At 44.1% G+C, this 18,132-nt stretch overlaps 1 protein-coding gene across 1 annotated transcript in view; it reads left to right on the top strand.

The window, feature by feature from the left end:
- Positions 1-16,396, top strand: part of pvrl2l (PVR cell adhesion molecule related 2 like) — a 365,603-nt gene extending 349,207 nt beyond the window's left edge. The window contains exons 8-10 of the mRNA XM_034201644.1: positions 10,596-10,653; positions 11,835-11,927; positions 12,314-16,396. Coding sequence (XP_034057535.1) covers positions 10,596-10,653; positions 11,835-11,927; positions 12,314-12,511 — 349 coding nt within the window. The 3' untranslated portion in view covers positions 12,512-16,396. The remainder of the gene's footprint in view (positions 1-10,595; positions 10,654-11,834; positions 11,928-12,313) is intronic.
- Positions 16,397-18,132: the final 1,736 nt, after the last annotated feature.

Here is an 18,132-nt window from a genome sequence, read left to right as displayed (position 1 = left end):
AATTACAAGGGTATTTTCTGTCAACTCTAGAGCTTTTAGCCTATGTTACAGTAGCTTGTTTTATGCTACTGTTTGCTATCTTGCCTCGGATTCACCACATGCAGCACCTAAAGCGCCACACATAGTATATTAGTCAACTGGAGACTAAAGTCTAAAAAGGACCATGCATTAAAAAAAAGATTATTCTTAAAAGAGAAGAGATGATTGATGCTAGATTTAGCTTTTAGCTCATTTCCATACTGAGTCCCTGGGCAGCTACACGTGTAACTTTTAAAAGACAGTCAAAAACATTACATAAACTCTATCATACAAACAATTATAAGTAAAAGGCAGAATGAAGCATGGCTCAATAGGCGCTTTCACACCGGAGTACTTTTCCCCGTACTTTTCCCTTTTAGTTCCGATAGTTCCTGGGATTTTGCGTTCACACCAAAAAGAGAACTTTCCCCCCCTTTGCAGTCCCTGCTAGAGAGCAGGTAATTTCCTGGGGAGAAAAAAGTTCCAATTTCTGATTGGCTGGGAGAATTGTAAACCACGGCCCGTAAAACTCTGAAAAGTGTTGTGAAGCCGCCATTTTATTTGCTGGCATTAGCATTATTAGCATTAGCATTAGCCCAGCGCACAAACGGAGAGAGACTAACTTATGGCAACACAAAAAAAAACATGTGAGCGGTGGAGTGATGAGGAGGTAGGCTCCCCTCCCATGAAAAGCATATGCCCTCTCTGTAGATCTGTTCTGGCGCCGGGTCTGTAAGTACGGAAAAGTACAAAGAAAGCGGCTAATATATAAATACAAGCCCATTTATCATAAAATTACAATACATTTTGATAATAACAGTCAAATAAATGTTGACAATACTCTGCATTTATATCTTTAAATAGCTCTTTACCTGAGTTCAGTGCAGGGCCGGTTTTTGGCATAGGCAACATAGGCGGTCGCTAGGGTGCCAGATCTGGGGGGGGGGGGGGGGAAACATTTTTGACTGTTGGTGCTCATCCTAATTTTCGGCCTTGATATAACAACATTCATACTTAAGTCAAGGTAACACCCTTTTCACCCCGGTCACACTTTTCATTTGCCCTGTACGATGGGCGCTGTAAGTGATGAAAGTGGGGGATGTTGGCTTATCTGGCACTCGCAGCTCACAGCCAAAGTGCGAGTGAGCGCGGGAGCGAGGTACCGGCGCTGTTGTTATTAGCATCTGGTGCTAGCTGCGCTAACGGATATAAGAAGATGTTTCTACAACAAAGGTGGAGGGGAGCTCTCTCCTGGCAGACTGAGAGGCTGATAACTACAGCTCAGTGAGGTAAAGGACTCTCTCAGTGTTTAGATAGCTAACTTTAGTCTAAGTTATCTCAGTGGGTCTCAAACGTTTTGATCACAATTTATGTAAACATATATTTCCAAGGCACTCCTTTATAATTATTGGAATAAACAGGTTTGAAATCATTTCAATGTATACTATAGGACAGTAAACCAAAAAAAATTGTTTAAAACTGGAGAGATAAAAAAAAATGCAAAATTACAAAAAAAAATGTTAATAAGATATGAATGAACAACAAAAATAAAATAAGTTACATTTATTTGTTATTGGCTATGTTCAAATACTTATTTGATTATTAAAATATAAACCGATCTTTTCATATGGGTGTTTACATTTGTACCCCCAGATCAGGTCTCTAGTAATTGTGTGCTCAAAGTGCACCAGATTGAAGCATTTGACTTTAAAATGTTCAAACTTTTTTTTCGGGGGGGCATACCCCCGGACCCCCCTAGAGGAGATGATGTCCATCCCCCAAGTCAAACATGTCCATATAATACTGAATAAATTTAAAGCCTTTTTGGTGTATATTACCTATGTCAATAAGTTTCTGTTTTTGTAGTGTATTTATCTTTTGTAGAGATTTTTCATGTATTCTTTATATATTCTATAGCAGGGGTATTCAACTAAAATTCAACGAGGTCCAGTTAGAGAAAATATCCCCATGCAAAGGTCTGGAACATCAAAATGTCTAACTTGCTTTATGAATTAGTGTGATTGATATATATTGAAGTAGCCTCTAGCTTTATCAACGTCTGCATGTAATCAACAACTGACTGCTAATCAAATAAAGAAAGTACAATTCAAAAACAACAATATGTATTGTCAATTGACATTGAACTATACAGATACAGTATACAGTAAATACTGTGGATATGTGTAAGGTTTCACATCATAACTTAACAGTTTCAGACGATTATAGAACAATATCAGTCTTTACACATCATAACAATTGAACAGTTTTAAATTGTCTCTTTCTTTCCTTCTTATATTGCAGTCCCTCACTCACTTTTTTTTATTCAGTGCGAGAATTGAGCTCGAGCTTGTCCTGCCAGGAGTTTGTAAATCTGGGCTGAAATGGTGTCAGGGCCATTCTCATACACACATGCAGGTGCTCATTGGTTTGCCTCGGTTAGCCTGCCCTGGAACGATATTTAGTTTTAGTTTTGATCCAGGTGGACTGATCATATTGGGCTCTGAGACTGCTTATTTTTTGTGACCTCAGTTCTGACTTGAGAGGGAATGTTTGGTCAAACACTTTGTGGTTTGTCTCATAGTGGCGTTTTGGCACTTTTAATGAGCACCACGGTCTCTGAACAAATGAGACACACTGGTTCTGTGCTCCCAGTGGGCAGGATGAATATGAATGAGTCCACTCAGGGTTAAAAGCTCTGTTCTCACTGTCCACTTTCCTCTTCGTGGAGAGCGCCATGAGTAATTATTTGTCTCTCCCTGTCTGCCGCTAACACGCCTGTTCACTCTCCTCTCCGCTTCTCTCCCTGTATCGCTAATTATTCTCTTCACTCACTTTCCTCTCCGCTTCTCTCTGCCGCGCTCTCATCTCTTCTTCTGTGTTTCTCTTCTTCTGTGTTTCTCTCCCTGTATCGCTCACTCGTCTCTTTCGCCCCCTGTCGGCGGCAGTTAAAATATAATCGCCCAGTCATAATTGAAATCCCCTATTAATGTATTGATTATAGGTCCGGGTCCGTATAGGTAGGCGTCTGGGTCCGGATCCGGACCGCGGTCCGCCTGTTGCCGACCCCTGTTCTATAGGGGGGGGGGGGGGGGGCATCGCCTAGGGCATCAAATTGGCTAGAATCGGCCCTGGTTGAGTGATTCTACTTACATTTGTCAGGTATAATAGAACGATCAAAGGAAGCGAGTTACGCTGTGTCTGCTTTATGTGTTAAATGTTCTTATAATAAGGAAGTTCAGGACAAGCTATGAACCTACTGTTTTTCATATTTTCACAATGTGTTTCTGCCCATAGTCACCTAGGCAAGGCAAGGCAAGTTTATTTATATAGCACCTTTCAACACAAGGCAATTCAAAGTGCTTTACAAAAAACGAAAGACATTAAGAAAATGGCATTTAAAATCAGTCATTAAAAAGAAAAGATAATAAAAGAAACATTAAAAGAAAAAATACATGGATAAAAGTTACAGTTGTGGTGACACGTTATTGGACATAATTCACCTTGCTTATTGTGTTGCCACACGGACCCTTTAGTGGGGAACACCTGTAGCTTTAGCTGCCATTCCTGCTAGCTCATCAGGCAGAGCAGTGCATGTGTTAACCTCTCTGAAAGTAATGGATAATAAAGATTGGAACTCCATTCTTAATACACCGCCTCCGACTCTCTTTTCACGGCACTACACTGGTGACCCTGACTTTTCCGAGAAAGTTTCTGGAAAATTAACGAACATGGCTGAGCGCGATGTTTTCATAAAGCTGCCGGAATTCTGGGAGCACGCCGCGGAGGCATGGTTCGCACACGTGGAGGCACATTTCGCCTGCCGACAGGTCCGTGACGGGGACCTAAAATACTACCATGTGGTAGCAGCGCTGGGGAGCTCCACGTTGTCCAGGTTGGTGGGATTCATCGCAGCCCCCCCACATCATGGCAAATATGAGGCGATTAAGGCCCTTCTCCTTAAGACATTTAGCTTATCTGCTAAGGAGAGGGCCTGCCAGATACTTGACATTCAAGGCCTAGGAGACAGCAAGCCATCCCAGCTAATGGAGAAAATGCTAAATCTGCTAGGGGGGGAAGATCCCCGGATTTTATTCACGGAGATTTTCCTGCGTCACTTGCCTCCCCGGGTACAGACGGCGCTGGCCAACACGCCTGTCACGGAGCCCCGTGCTTTGGCTGAGGAAGCGGATCGTTTTTTCCTGGCTACGCAACAGCCCGGGGCAGAGACGTTAGCCGCGACGCTCAGCGGCCCACCGGCAGTCAAGAAAGCGTGGCGGAGGCCGGACATGGCTGTGGCTAGCCGGCGTGGAAACGCCGGAGAGTGCGTTTACCACGCACGTTTCGGGACAAGGGCGAAGAGATGCATCGCTCCGTGCAGCTACAAACCCCCGGGAAACGGAGGGGCCGGCGCTCAGTAGTGGCTCTGAGCGTCGGCGGCACGTGCAGGCTCCTCTTCGTCAGCGACAGCGTTTCGGGGAGCTTGTTTCTGTGTGACACGGGCGCTCAACGGAGCGTAGTTTCAGCGTCGAGTGAAGACGTCGCCCGTGGGGGGCACGGACTGCAATTGACGACGGCTAACGGCAGTCCCATTCGCACGTACGGCGTGAGGCCTATGTGTTTGTGCATCGGAGGACAGCGTTTCAGCTGGGATTTTGTGACAGCGGACATTTCTTTTCCCCTCCTCGGAGTGGATTTTTTGTGTGCTCATGGACTCTTAGTGGACGTTAAGAATAGGCGTTTGGTTGATGCCTTAACGTTTTCTTCCCTCGTGTGCACACTTGGCAGCGCAGCGTACGACGGGCTGTCAGGCTCGCTGTCAGGTGCAGACACGCTTCTCAGACTGTTGGCCAAGTTTCCAGACCTGTCGCTACCCACCTTCTCTGCGCTTACCACTAAGCATGGCGTGGAACACCACGTCACTACCGGGGGGCCTCCTGTCTACGCCAGGGCCCGGCGGTTGAACCATTCTAAGCTGGCTGTAGCGAGGGTGGAGTTCGCAACCATGGAGCGCCTGGGCATTGTCCGCCGCTCTGACAGTCCTTGGGCTTCCCCCCTGCACGTCGTTCCCAAATCGAACGGCGGGTTCCACCCGTGCGGGGATTACCGCCGACTCAACGACACCACTACGCCTGACCGCTATCCGGTGCCGCACATTCAGGACTTTTCGGCGCATCTGGCCGGTACGGGGGTGTTTTCCAAGGTGGACCTGGTGCGTGGATACCACCAGGTGCCCATGCACCCCCTGGACATTCCCAAGACAGCAATGATAACGCCTTTTGGACTTTTTGAGTTCCTGCGGATGCCTTTTGGACTCAAGAATGCCGCTCAGACGTTCCAGCGCCTGATGGATTCGGTGCTGCGGGACCTGCCGTTTGTGTTGTTGTTGTGTTGTTTACCTCGACGACATACTCGTCGCCAGCGCTTCAGTGCAGGAGCACCTGTCCCACCTCCGAGCCCTTTTCACACGGCTCAACGAACACGGATTAATCATCAATCCTGCAAAGTGCCAGTTCGGGGTGTCGGACATCGATTTCCTGGGGCACCGCGTCACCAAGGGCGGTGCGACACCTCTGCCAGCGAAGGTGGAGGCTGTTGCGGCGTTTCCTCGCCCGCTCACAGCCCGGTCGCTCCGTGAGTTTCTGGGGATGGTGACTTTCTACCACCGTTTCATCGCCCGGGCCGCACACATCATGCGGCCGCTGTATGAAGCGTTGAAAGGCAAGACCCCCGTCCAGGAGATCGACTGGACAGCAGAGGCGGACGGCGCTTTTGCTGAGGTCAAGACCGCGTTGGCTCAGGCGGCTTTGCTGGCACACCCATCATCTACGGCTCCCATCTCCATCACCACGGACGCGTCAGACTACGCGGTCGGCGCAGTGCACGAGCAGTGGGTGGAGGGCGCTTGGCAGCCGCTCGCCTTTTTCAGCCGCCAGCTGACGCCTAGAGAACGCAAATACAGCGCCTTTGACCGGGAGCTCCTCGGACTTTATTTGGCCGTGCGGCACTTCCGTTTCATGCTGGAAGGCCGTGAATTTACGGCGTTTGTCGACCACAAGCCGTTCACCTTCGCCATGTCAAAAGTGGCGGAGCCTTGGTCGGCACGTCAGCAGCGGCAGCTGTCCTACATATCGGAGTTCACTACGGACATTAAGCACGTGGCTGGCAAGTCGAACCTGGTTGCTGATTGCCTCTCCAGGGTCGTCATTGGTGCCGTCCAGTTGGGCCTGGACTATACTCGCATGGCGGCAGACCAGGTCACAGATCCCGGCGTCCAGGCCCTGAAGGTGGAGAGCGCGGGGCTGCGCTTGGAGGACGTGGTGTTCGGCGACGCGGGCATTACTCTCCTGTGTGACGTCTCTACGGGCCTGGCGCGGCCTGTCGTCCCTGCCAGCTGGAGGCGTCCTGTGTTCGAGGCTGTGCACGGCCTGTCACACCCCGGCGTTAAACCTTCGGTGCGTTTGGTAGCGGCGAAGTTCGTTTGGCAAGGACTGAAAAGGGACGTGAGGACTTGGGCCAGGGAGTGCGTGGCTTGTCAACGCGCTAAGGTGCACCGCCACACGAAGGCCCCGTTGGAGCGTTTCCTGGTGCCTGAGAGGAGGTTTGATCACGTCAACATTGACCTGGTTGGTCCGTTGCCTTCCTCTCAGGGGTTTTCCTACCTCCTCACCATGGTGGACAGAACGACCCGTTGGCCGGAGGCGGTTCCGCTCGTTTCGACATCAGCCGCAGACGTTGCCCGGGCCTTCATTGCAACGTGGGTGTGTCGTTTTGGCACCCCGTCAGACATTTCCTCAGACAGGGGCTCTCAGTTCACGTCCGAGCTCTAGAACGCTGTGGCAGGCGGTTTGGGGTTAAGCTGCACAGGACTACCGCTTACCACCCTCAGGCTAACGGCCTCTGCGAGCGCTTTCATCGCTCCATGAAGGCGGCCCTCAAGGCCGGCCTTACGGACGGTAACTGGGTCGACAAGCTGCCCTGGGTGATGCTGGGCCTGAGGACCGCACCTAAGGAAGATCTGCAGTGTTCTACAGCGGAGATGGTCTACGGTCAGCCGCTGAGAGTTCCGGGGGATTTCCTCCCAAATGCATCGGCTCCCTGGTCGGCGTCGGCCCAGCGGGCTTTCCTGCGTGACGTCGCTGAGGCCTTTGCTCCGATCCCTACTACTCAGCACGGTACTCAGGTGTCCCAAGTTCCCGCAGAGCTCCGCTCGGCGGAGCACGTGTTCATCCGGCACGATGCGCACAGAGGCCCCCTGCAGCCCCCTTATGATGGGCCTTTCTGGGTCTTGGAGCACGGGGACAAGCACCTGGTGGTCGACCTGGGTGGCAAGGCCGAGCACGTCTCGGTGGACTGGGTGAAGGCTGCTCACCTGGACTTGGACCAGCCTGTGGTGCTGGCTCGACCTCCGCGACGGGGCCGCCCCCCGCGACGGGGCCGCCCCCTGTCACGGATTGAAGACCTGTTGTTCCGGTCCCTCCCCTTCCGGGGGCCGCACAGGCGGGAGTCACTTTTCCGACTCCCGTGCTCAGGAGTCGGGGGGTCGGCGTGTCGTTCCTCCCCGCCATGCTGATTTTGTTTATGTGTGAATTCTGGGGGGTTTGTGTGGTGACACGTTATTGGACATAATTCACCTTGCTTATTGTGTTACCACACGGACCCTTTAGTGGGGAACACCTGTAGCTTTAGCTGCCATTCCTGCTAGCTCATCAGGCAGAGCAGTGCATGTGTTAACCTCTCTGAAAGTAATGGATAATAAAGATTGGAACTCCATTCTTAATACACCGCCTCCGACTCTCTTTTCACGGCACTACACAGTGCAGTTTAAGATGTGAATAATTAAAAGCAGCGGCAAAAAGAAAAGTCTTTAGTCTGGATTTAAAAGTAGTCAGAGTTGCAGCGGACCTGCAGGTTTCTGGGAGTTTGTTCCAGATATTTGGAGCATAATAACTGAACGCTGCTTTACCATGTTTAGTTCTGACTCTGGGGACAGAAAACTGACCCGTCCCTGAAGACCTGAGAGATCTGGATGGTTCATAATTTAGCAGGAGGTCAGAAATGTATTTTGGGCCTAAACCATTCAAAGCTTTATAAACCAGCAGCAGTATTTTTGAAATCTATTCTTTGACACACAGGAAGCCAGTGTAAGGACTTCAGAACAGGAGTGATGTGATCCACTTTCTTAGTGTTAGTGAGGACTCGAGCAGCAGCGTTCTGAATTAGCTGCAGCTTTCTAATATATTTTTTAGTGAGACCTGCAAAGACACCATTACAGTAGTCCAGTCTACTGAAGATAAAAGCATGGACAAGTTTTTCCAAATCCTGCTGTGACATTAGTCTTTTAATCCTAGATATGTTCTTTAGGTAATAGTAGGCTGATTTAGTAACTGTTTTAATGTGACTGTTGAAACTCAGGTCAGAGTCCATGACTACACCTAGATTTCTGGCTTTATCTGTTGTTTTGAACATTGCAGGCTGAAGCTCAGCGCTGACTTTTATACATTCTGCCTTGGCTCCAAAAACCATTACCTCAGTTTTATCTTTGTTTAATTGGAGAAAGTTCTGACACATCCAGTCATTGATTTGTTCAATGCACTTACTCAGTGTTTGAATTGGAGCATAGTCTCCTGGTGAAATTTTTACGTACATTTGTGTGTCATCCGCATAGCTATGATAACTTATTTTGTTGTTTTTCATTATCTGAGTCAGTGGTAGCATGTAGATGTTAAAGAGAAGAGGCCCCGAGATGGAGCCTTGAGGTACCCCACATGTCATATTTGTCAATGTGTATTTACCTATAGAAACAAAGTTGTTTCTGTCCTTCAAGTAGGATTCAAACCAATTTAGAACTGTTTCCGAAGGTCCTGAGTGAAGAGATTTGTTTACTATATGAAGTAGATCTGAGGCCATGCAACGAAAAACATCTTTGAAAAATCCTGTTGGAATAATATCAAGGCAGCAGGAGGAGGATTTCAGAAGTTGAATAATGTCCTCTAGGTTTTTATCATTAATCTGATGGAATTGTGTCATGGTGTTTGAATTGATATTAGGTGGACATAGGGACAACACATTTGCTGTACCTGATGCAGAGGCACTGACTGCTTGTCTGATTTTCTGAATGTTGTCAGTGAAGAAGGAGGCAAAATCATTGCAGGCCCTGGTGGATAGAAATTCAGAGGCTACTGACACTGGAGGGTTAGTTAGTCTGTCGACGGTAGCAAACAAGGCACGTGCATTGTTTTTGTTTTTGGTAATGATGTCAGAGAAGAAAGACTGTCGTGCGTTTTTCAATTCCAAATTATAAAGGCCAAGTCTCTCTTGATAGATTTCAAAGTCAACCTGGAGATTTGTTTTTCGCCACCTACGTTCAGCTTTTCGACACTCTCTTTTTTCTGCTCTCACGGTCATGGCCTTTCTCCATGGAGATATTTTCTTTCCAGTCACTTCCTTTACCTTAATTGGAGCAATGGCATCTATAACATTTTTAATTTTTGAATTAAAATGATCTACTAGCTCATTTACTGAGATGTTAGCAGGGGCAAGTGTGGAAGAAACATTCTGAGTAAACATTTCCCTAGTATTTTCAGTTAAATATCGCTTTGTGGTTACCTCTTTTTGAACATTTTTGTGAACAGAAATAGAGCTCTCAAAGAACACACACGAATGATCAAAGAGTGCAACATCAGTCACCACAACCTTAGAGATATTCAGACCCTTTGAGATAATTAAGTCCAGAGTGTGCCCCTTATTGTGCGTGGGCTCCGTCACATGCTGAGTCCGTCCATAGCTATCAAGAACACAAAACAGTTCTTTAGCCCCTCTGTCCTGGGGGTTGTCAACATGGATGTTAAAATCACCAACAATGACTAGACGGTCAAAGTCAATACACACTATAGACAGCAGTTCAGTAAAGTCATCAAAAAAGCTTGCACAGTATTTGGGTGGTCTATAGATATTTAGGAACAGAGCTCGAGAGGAGCATTTCAGCTGAAGGGCCACATATTCAAAAGAAGCAAAGTTCCCATAAGATGTCTTCCTGCATTGAATGGAATCATTGAACAAAATAGCAACTCCACCCCCTTTCTTATGCATTCTTTCCTGACTCATAAAACTAAAGTTGGTAGGGGTTGATTCGATAAGAACAGCTGCACTGTTATTTTGTTACATAATACATGAGGCTTTTTCATGAATCCCAGAGCTGGTGTAAAGTGATGCACATTGTTCATTCAATGTCTCCAGTTCAACTAGCAACTTGTCACGGTGGGCACATAAAAGCGTTTTCATTTATTACTCTAAATACAGATTTCTCTTTCAGTACAAATATAACTCCACAATTCAATCACAGCTTCCTACTTCAAGTGCAAAAACTTTTAAACCACACACAAAACTCACCACTTGAAGGATTCATAAATACAGTCTGTATTGAATTTCACCCCAATGGGATGTCTTTGGAGCTCAATATTCCAATGCTTTCTATATCCGTGCTCTCAACTTGTTTCTTTGTTTTTATACAAATGAAATCTGACGTCCTAACGAAGCAGCGATCAATACCACATTATTTTTGTCTTTTCTCCTATCAGGGCCCCCCCCAAGCACAAGCCCCCTCCCCCTGTGAAGGCAGGCAGCTCGACAGAGATGGTGAGTGGCTGACATGAACTCAAATCAATCTTTATTGTCACTGCGATTATATTCCACACTCACAAACACACACACAGTCCATTTGGGCAGCCATAATGGGGCTAATGGCTATTGATTGGAGATCTGAGTTGGCTTAAGTGTGTCGAAATAATTAGCTGGGTTTGTAAAGAGCTCCATTAGAGCCCTCCTCTCCTCCCCCTCATTCCATCACATTGTGTTGTCTTCCTAACACATTATGTAATGAGGCTCAAACTCTGCAATTTAATGTTGATTAGCTGTATAAAGATGTCTGAATGCCTATTTGGACAGGGTTCAAGGGGTTCAAGAGTGAATGTTTATTAGACATCTACTAACGGTCTTGAAAGGCACCATCTGTGGATCGTGATTAAAATAAATGCTTACTTATTTCGGGTGTTTTCTAAATCCAAATCAAGCATTTCAAAAGAAAGAAGAAAACTGCAAGTCATGAGGTCTCTCAAATAAACAAACATTCAACATTTTTACCTTCAAAGCTGTCTGAGGGGAGTTTTTCTGAATTCAATGTCGCTATAAATTATATTCAAACGATAATAAACTGTTGTGACAGAGCGGGCTTCACTTCTGTCTTCCTGTCTGTAGTTATGGTAAGGCAACAACAGCAAATATCTAAGACTCTTTCTCTAATGTTAAAGAAGACAACAAATGAAAACATATCTTAGAGGATGCATGGAGAACAGGGCGACACAAAGAAAATAAAAAACAACATTACTGATCAAATAACCTTGATATTGTGCTTTTTAAAAAATAATTATACAATGAGATTTTTCATGAAATATCATCATTTATGTGGATATAAAACAGTTGGCTTTGACAAATTACCCACAGATGCCATGGGTTAAAATATAAAAAACAAAAAAAGGCAATATTCTAACAACAGGAACAACTTTATAAATGTGTTCACTTGACTCCCAGAATTTAAATAAGTTGTGCTTTGTTCAGGACACTGGAAAGCCAGGATGTACTTTTTACAGTGCATCACATTAAATGAACCGCATGCATCGGTCTTTGGAGGCCTCTAAGACTCTAGTCCACAGCTCTCTTATGTAGTTAACGTAAACTTTGCAATTCTTCTCCTCTCCTGTGTATTGCATTGTTTCTGAGTGGTTCTCTTTCCTGTGCTGATGTGCTTTCTGTGCATGCAGCTGAACAAGCCGTCGGAGCCTCCCACGGCCACAGAGACCTTCCCCCTCCGCCCAGAGGTTTACTACGAGACCACAGGGGGGGAGCCTGTCACGGTAGCTCCCACTGCACCAACACTAAAGCATGTCTTTACTCACTTTCTGTCACAGATGCCTCCAAATCTGTTTCGACAGATAGACACTGTGTTGCAGGGACTCAATTATATTCATATAAGGCTTGTTATGTAACTTTTAAGTCCTTTGCACTATCCTTAATATCCTATAATTCTTCTGGTATTTAAAGGAGTTTTGATACTGTCATGTATATATCTATATAAGTCTTCATGTGATTTATTTTTTCTTTCTATTGCATATTTTTGCTTAACATCTTATATTACCATCACAAAACCAAATATCCCAACCCTTAAATACTACAGTTATTTGATTCTGAGTTGATTTATTCAATTTATATTTAAAATAATATAATTTGTGACGTCTTTCAGAACCTTGACGAGGAGTCCGGCGGGGCCCTGAACGGCGGGGCCCCCAAGGTCCTGGACGACTCGGTCAAATATGACAAGGTCAACGAGCTCAAAGACCACGCCAACGACGGTTTCCGTGGGAACGACTTCAATCACGACCAACCGGCTGCCAACATCTCTCGCGGCGAGAGCTTCGTATCTCCCGCCATGTATGTGTAACTGTGGCAACCACAGCACCTCATCACAGGCGAATGGGCAAGTTCCAGGTCACCTACATTTGCATGAAAAGCAAAGGCGTGCACTTTGGTTTCCACATTAAAAATATCATCTAATATTCAAGAATGTTACGTTTTATCCTACATGAGGTGATTTTTAATTGTTTTTCTTTGCTGGGCATATTTAGAGGGTGTTACTGTATGGGTGTTTTGCATCTTCCATTAAAAAAGTGTTTAACAATGTTTTCCTTTCTGGTGAAGCCAACTGAGAAATAGTAATGTTAGCAAGGGGGAAAAAATACTTTTCAAATATCTGGTTAAAGTACAAAGTATCAACATTTTCAAAGCTATTTAGGCTGCACACACAGTGTAGTTCATGATATCTGACAAGCCAGGTAGCCATTGAAATCATTTGTGCAGAGCATGTGATGAGGTGGTCTTTGACAATATGTTAATTATGCGGTTGAGAGATGTTGCAATGTAAGTGAACTGGAACACTCCCCTCAGCTAATTAACACATCTCTCTCTGCCTGTGTGATGCTTGCCAATCTGAATTTCAGCCAAAAAAATGCGAGAGAACAGCTTTCAAGGAAATTCAGTATGAAATATTATATGCAACATGCTGTGCTATGAACATACACTGTCCCCATTGCAAAATTAATGTTTTTAAGTGAAGCTACCACTTCTGGGCTTTTCTGTTTACAGCTGGGGAAAGTGATTTAAACATATTTTCCTCTCATGATGAAGATAAAACATCAGGCTTGTACTACAGAAAAGGAGATACCATCTTTTAATTGTTTTAAAGTACTCTTAATCAACTGTTGATTGGGTTTACATTTGCTCCCAATTAGTTCTGGCTCTCCAAGCAGCTTCAATTAATATCTCAAGATGTTTGAAAGTATTTCAGTTATTTTTCAACTTTACAATAATCAAGAAAAACGAAACATAAGCCTTTCCCACTCTTGCCAAGGCTACAGTCCAATGAAGAAACATTCCACTTTATTATGTTGTCAAAGAGCCTTGTCTGTCCCCGGAGCGCAGGGCGGCTCGTTAGTGTTAACGAAGGGGAAGTGACATATTTTTGAAGCTCTGTAACCTGGCAACATTACATGATTAAGATTCCATGATTCATATTTGCAAGAGTTGGTAAGGCTGTTTGTCTTGGGCAGATGAAAGACAGTTTACAGCTGACCACACACACCACAGGGTTTACGCACACACACACACACACACACACACACACACACACACACACACACACACACAAAACACCAATGTTTGTATTCAGTCCTCTAATAAATCACAGTAATAAGGCTGAGAAAACGTTATAGGAATGTAATTTGAGTGTGAAAATGCTCAGCATGTATTAGACAAAGTACTGCCATTACAGCCATTTTAGACGATTTAAAATGGTCACACACTGATATATGCAGAACATTTCACTGATGTAGAAAATTTGCATTCTGCATTTTGTCCTCAAAAAAAGAGAAAAAGGTGAGCAACAGCTGTGCCGGGCTGAAACTAAATGTGGTATTCATAGATGTCATATGGTACCAAATGATGAACAAACTGTGTAAATAATATTGATGAATAATATATTGTTGGTGAAATGTGTACACATACAAAAAAATAAACAAGTGTAGGTGTTATCAGTGCCTCTGTACAGGGGAATGGAAGTTTGTTAAATGTCAAATTGAGCGATTTAAAAAAACAAAGTGTATATTACTATTTTACTTTTCACGGGTATACTTTGAGGTTGTCACTTAATACTAAAACTTTTTATTTGAATATATGAAAAAAATCAAATGAAATGGTGTGGATTTTACTCCTTGTTCATAATAATCTGCATGGCATGATCGGTGGCTCGTTGAAACACTTTCCCAAGGCTGTTTGCAGAATAATCTTCTCCATTTGTACAAACATTTTGAATGTCAAAAAATGTGAAAAGCTGTTTTGTTTTTTTAATCTCCGTCCCAATGCATCTGTCAAATTTACGCACACCACGAGCACAAGTCCAATATATGTTGTGAGAGCGGGGGCTTTTTTTTTTGGTCTTGTCTCTGCAGGCTTCATGTTTTTGTTTTTAGCGCTGTTCTGAAAATACAGTCAGCATGGAATCGGAATCTCACGTAGAGGTGCAATCATTCGTCTCCTCTCGAGTTCTTACTAAAGACCTTGAGACAAACAACAAATGTATCTCATGTAACCTCAGGATACATTTGTGACGAGGTTAACCGCACTAGTAAAAATCACCCAAAAAAGCACATGGTCAGGTACACTGCATTTGTATGAAAGATATTAAAGATGTACACAGGTGGAAAGACACAAACTGAGACATAAAACCAGATTAATAGAATGATATGATAAGAGGAAGGAAATGTTGACAGTCTAAAAAGATTCCGACATGAAAAAGTAGACATTTCTTATCACAGCTTTCCCGTTTTACCAGGTCGGCACAAAATGCAATATTTAATTTTTTCTGACGTATGACAATCATCAGTTAATATCCAATCGTGGCTAGCTTTGGTGGAGAAGTTTTCCTTGTTTGTTTATATTTTTGTCATTATAGAAGCACCCCTTCATGCTACACAGTAACTTCATGTTAGATGCTAACTGGATATTCTTTGGTTGGTTTAGTTGCAATATTTGGTTCAGGACAGATGCAGGATAAGTAGGGACTTCTATGATGGCTAACGGTGGAAAAGTTTCTTTATTTCAGTTTTTTTTGGTTTCTGAGATTTTAAAAGGGAATGTCTGCATGCTGCATGGACCAAAGGAAGATATACTGTTCCCAGTTTTGTGAGACGAGTCTGAGCTCATGACACGTGAATGTCTTTCCGACTCCCTTATACGGTGCAGTGTCAGACAATCATGTATGAAAATCCCTGTTAGAGAACAAATCCTGTGAAAAGTGGAATTAAATGTGATGGCTTTGCTCTTTTGTTTGCAAATGAATTCCCTGAAATTATTGAATATTTATTCTTTTGTGGATTAATGTGTCTAATGTGTTTGCCAGCGGGCTGCTGTTGATAGATTGAGCATAGAGAAAAAGACAATCATTGGGAACCATTAAAACAGAGACCAATGACTCAGCAAGCATTCAGTATCGAGTTTCAGCTCCTCCGTCTCATGTGAGGGATCGTTCAGTTTTACCCAGAGCCTTACGTTTGATAGAGATGCGTCATTTGGAGATATCTTGAATTACAATCTTGACTTTGGCAGGAATTAAGTCATGAAGCTGCCAACTAAACGGAAATTACAAAGAAGTATTAACTCCGAGTGAGTTTACAGGCGGTATTTGTTTAAGATGGTGGTGTGGGAGAACTGCAGTGATTTCAGATGCATTAGCAGTTAAAACAAGGCCCCGGGTCCATCCCATCTGTAACAGATGCAGTGTTGCATTCTGGCCAAGGTGCTTTACTCCGTCCCCCGTTATGGGTTCGATGCCAGGAACACAAGCTGTGAATGTCCTCAATGATGCTGTTCGGTCTGAATTCGATCCCCTCCCTCATTTGCCCTCGTTTTTTTTATTTCCCCCCTCTCTCCCATCTCTCTCTTTCATCCATTGTCATCACAGCTTTTCATCACGGAGCCAGACGTGCCTTCTTTATGTTATTTTTAGCTTTTCAATTCTCACATGACATGTAGTACAGATGATGAAAGGGGGAAAACACACCAACACATGATGAGTTTGACATCCAGGATGACAATGCTAAAAAAATCACACACACACACTCTGGAGATGTAATCATATATTTTTGGGTGTTGATCGATTTTCTTTCATTTATTTTGTGTATCACAGATCGATTATCATTTTGTATGCTTTTTGGGAAACCTATTGTACATGTTTTACAGATCATTGTCTTGTCTAATAAAATGTAAACCAAAAGGACAGGATGTCTTGGTGGTTATTAGTCCTGTCAGTTTCCGAGGATCGAGAGTGGAGCTCAGAAACAGTGTGCCGGATACCTGGTAAGTCTAACATCTTTGAAATGTTACAAGTAATGAGCAGATCTAGAGTGATGTCCTCCTGTTTTTGATGCTCTGTCATTTGAAACAGGATTTTAGGAGTCTTACAGAGTTTGTTTCTCACCTTCTTGAATGTTGGCCTTGTTCTGCGTAGTCCACCGCCTGCTTTCGCAAAGTTTCCCTGAGTGTAACAGGATTCATATAGTAAACAAATACCAAAGTGGCTTTGACCAATGACCCCAATGCTTACTTTGCGAAGGAATTGTTTCTTCTGAATTATTCAAAAGGGAAGGGAGTTACTCTGTTTGCAATAGGGAATCTATCCAAAACCTTGCTTCCGCCTGTGTTGTTGTATTAAAGTTAGGTTAACTTCTGAGAACCACCGCTCATGGCTCTCATTCAGACTCTCGATGTAACCCCTGAGCCCATGAACAAGTAATGAGCGCATTTGATTTGTTGCGGCAGAGCTAGGTTTTATTTACAACTCAATTTCGATCATTAGGGCACTCCCACTGAGCCTCAGCCTCTGCTGGCTTGGTGTATGGATCCAAAATGTACGAAGACCAAAAATAACCAAAATACTCATTCATGAGTCATTCCATCTACAGTCTAAAGTCGGTTTGCTAGTGGCCGGTGAGCGATGATAGCCAGAAGCTTGCTAGATCAGCATGGTCCCGTCCATTGTTTCAGCACAGGGTCGTAATAGACAATTATACGTCACACATACAGTATATTGCACATTTCCAATGAGAGGGAGGTAAGTGGACTTACAGTAACACTTCAGTAGGTGTTGCCTATAGGTTTAATGAACTTCAAACAGATGAAAGGTTGAACCTATTTCCAGACTTTAATGTAGGTTTTTATCTGAAAATCTCGAATATGTATGTAATTCACTAGCTCTCATCCTCACCCACTGAAAACGGGTCAAAAACACTCAGATGTCAATGCTTGAACCTGCACATTAACCTGAAGTTGCATTACATAACAGATTAGAGCGATTTCTCTATGTCTGCAGAACTTAATGCAGTACAAGAGCTCCATATTGAAATCTGAAGACTTTAGTAAGTGAGGTTGTTCAAACTGTCTGGTACAGTGAAGAGGTTCAGTTATTGCTGTGAGTTTAGTCCGTCTGGAGGGAGTGCAAGCTGCTATATAAGATCATGTTTGTATTTCACTTTTATGTTCAGAAATATCAGTGAGTAAGCGGAATTTGAGGCCATTGAGTGCAGTGTGGCAGCATCAACATTTTTGGGGGAAATCTATAGGATGCCTTGTTGTGACTCTGATTTATGATAAGGATTTGTTTTACAAGAAAGTAATTTGTTGTTGAAGCTGTGAATGCATATGTTTTGGAGTGAAAGGCATCATGAGATGGTGAGAGAAAAAGATACTACTCACTTATAAGAGTTAATATGTGTCTTGTGGTAGCAGGTGTGCACTTTATTATAAGCCCATACTGTTGCTTCTGCACTTTAACTGAGGCCTGTCAGATTGGATGAGATGAGACATCCTCATTGTCAGCAAGCATTTGTTCACTTTTGTAGCTAATTAACCGTATCGCGAAGTTCATCCTGGTCCCTGATGGGCTCTGCTTTTGACAAAGATATTAAGTGAGTCAGGAGAGTGTAAGGCATCAGGAGTGGTTTGATTCAAATC

The sequence above is a fragment of the Gymnodraco acuticeps genome, unplaced genomic scaffold, assembly GCF_902827175.1.
Source record: "Gymnodraco acuticeps unplaced genomic scaffold, fGymAcu1.1, whole genome shotgun sequence".
NCBI lineage: Eukaryota > Metazoa > Chordata > Actinopteri > Perciformes > Bathydraconidae > Gymnodraco > Gymnodraco acuticeps.
This window is presented reverse-complemented; position numbering and strand designations above follow the sequence as displayed.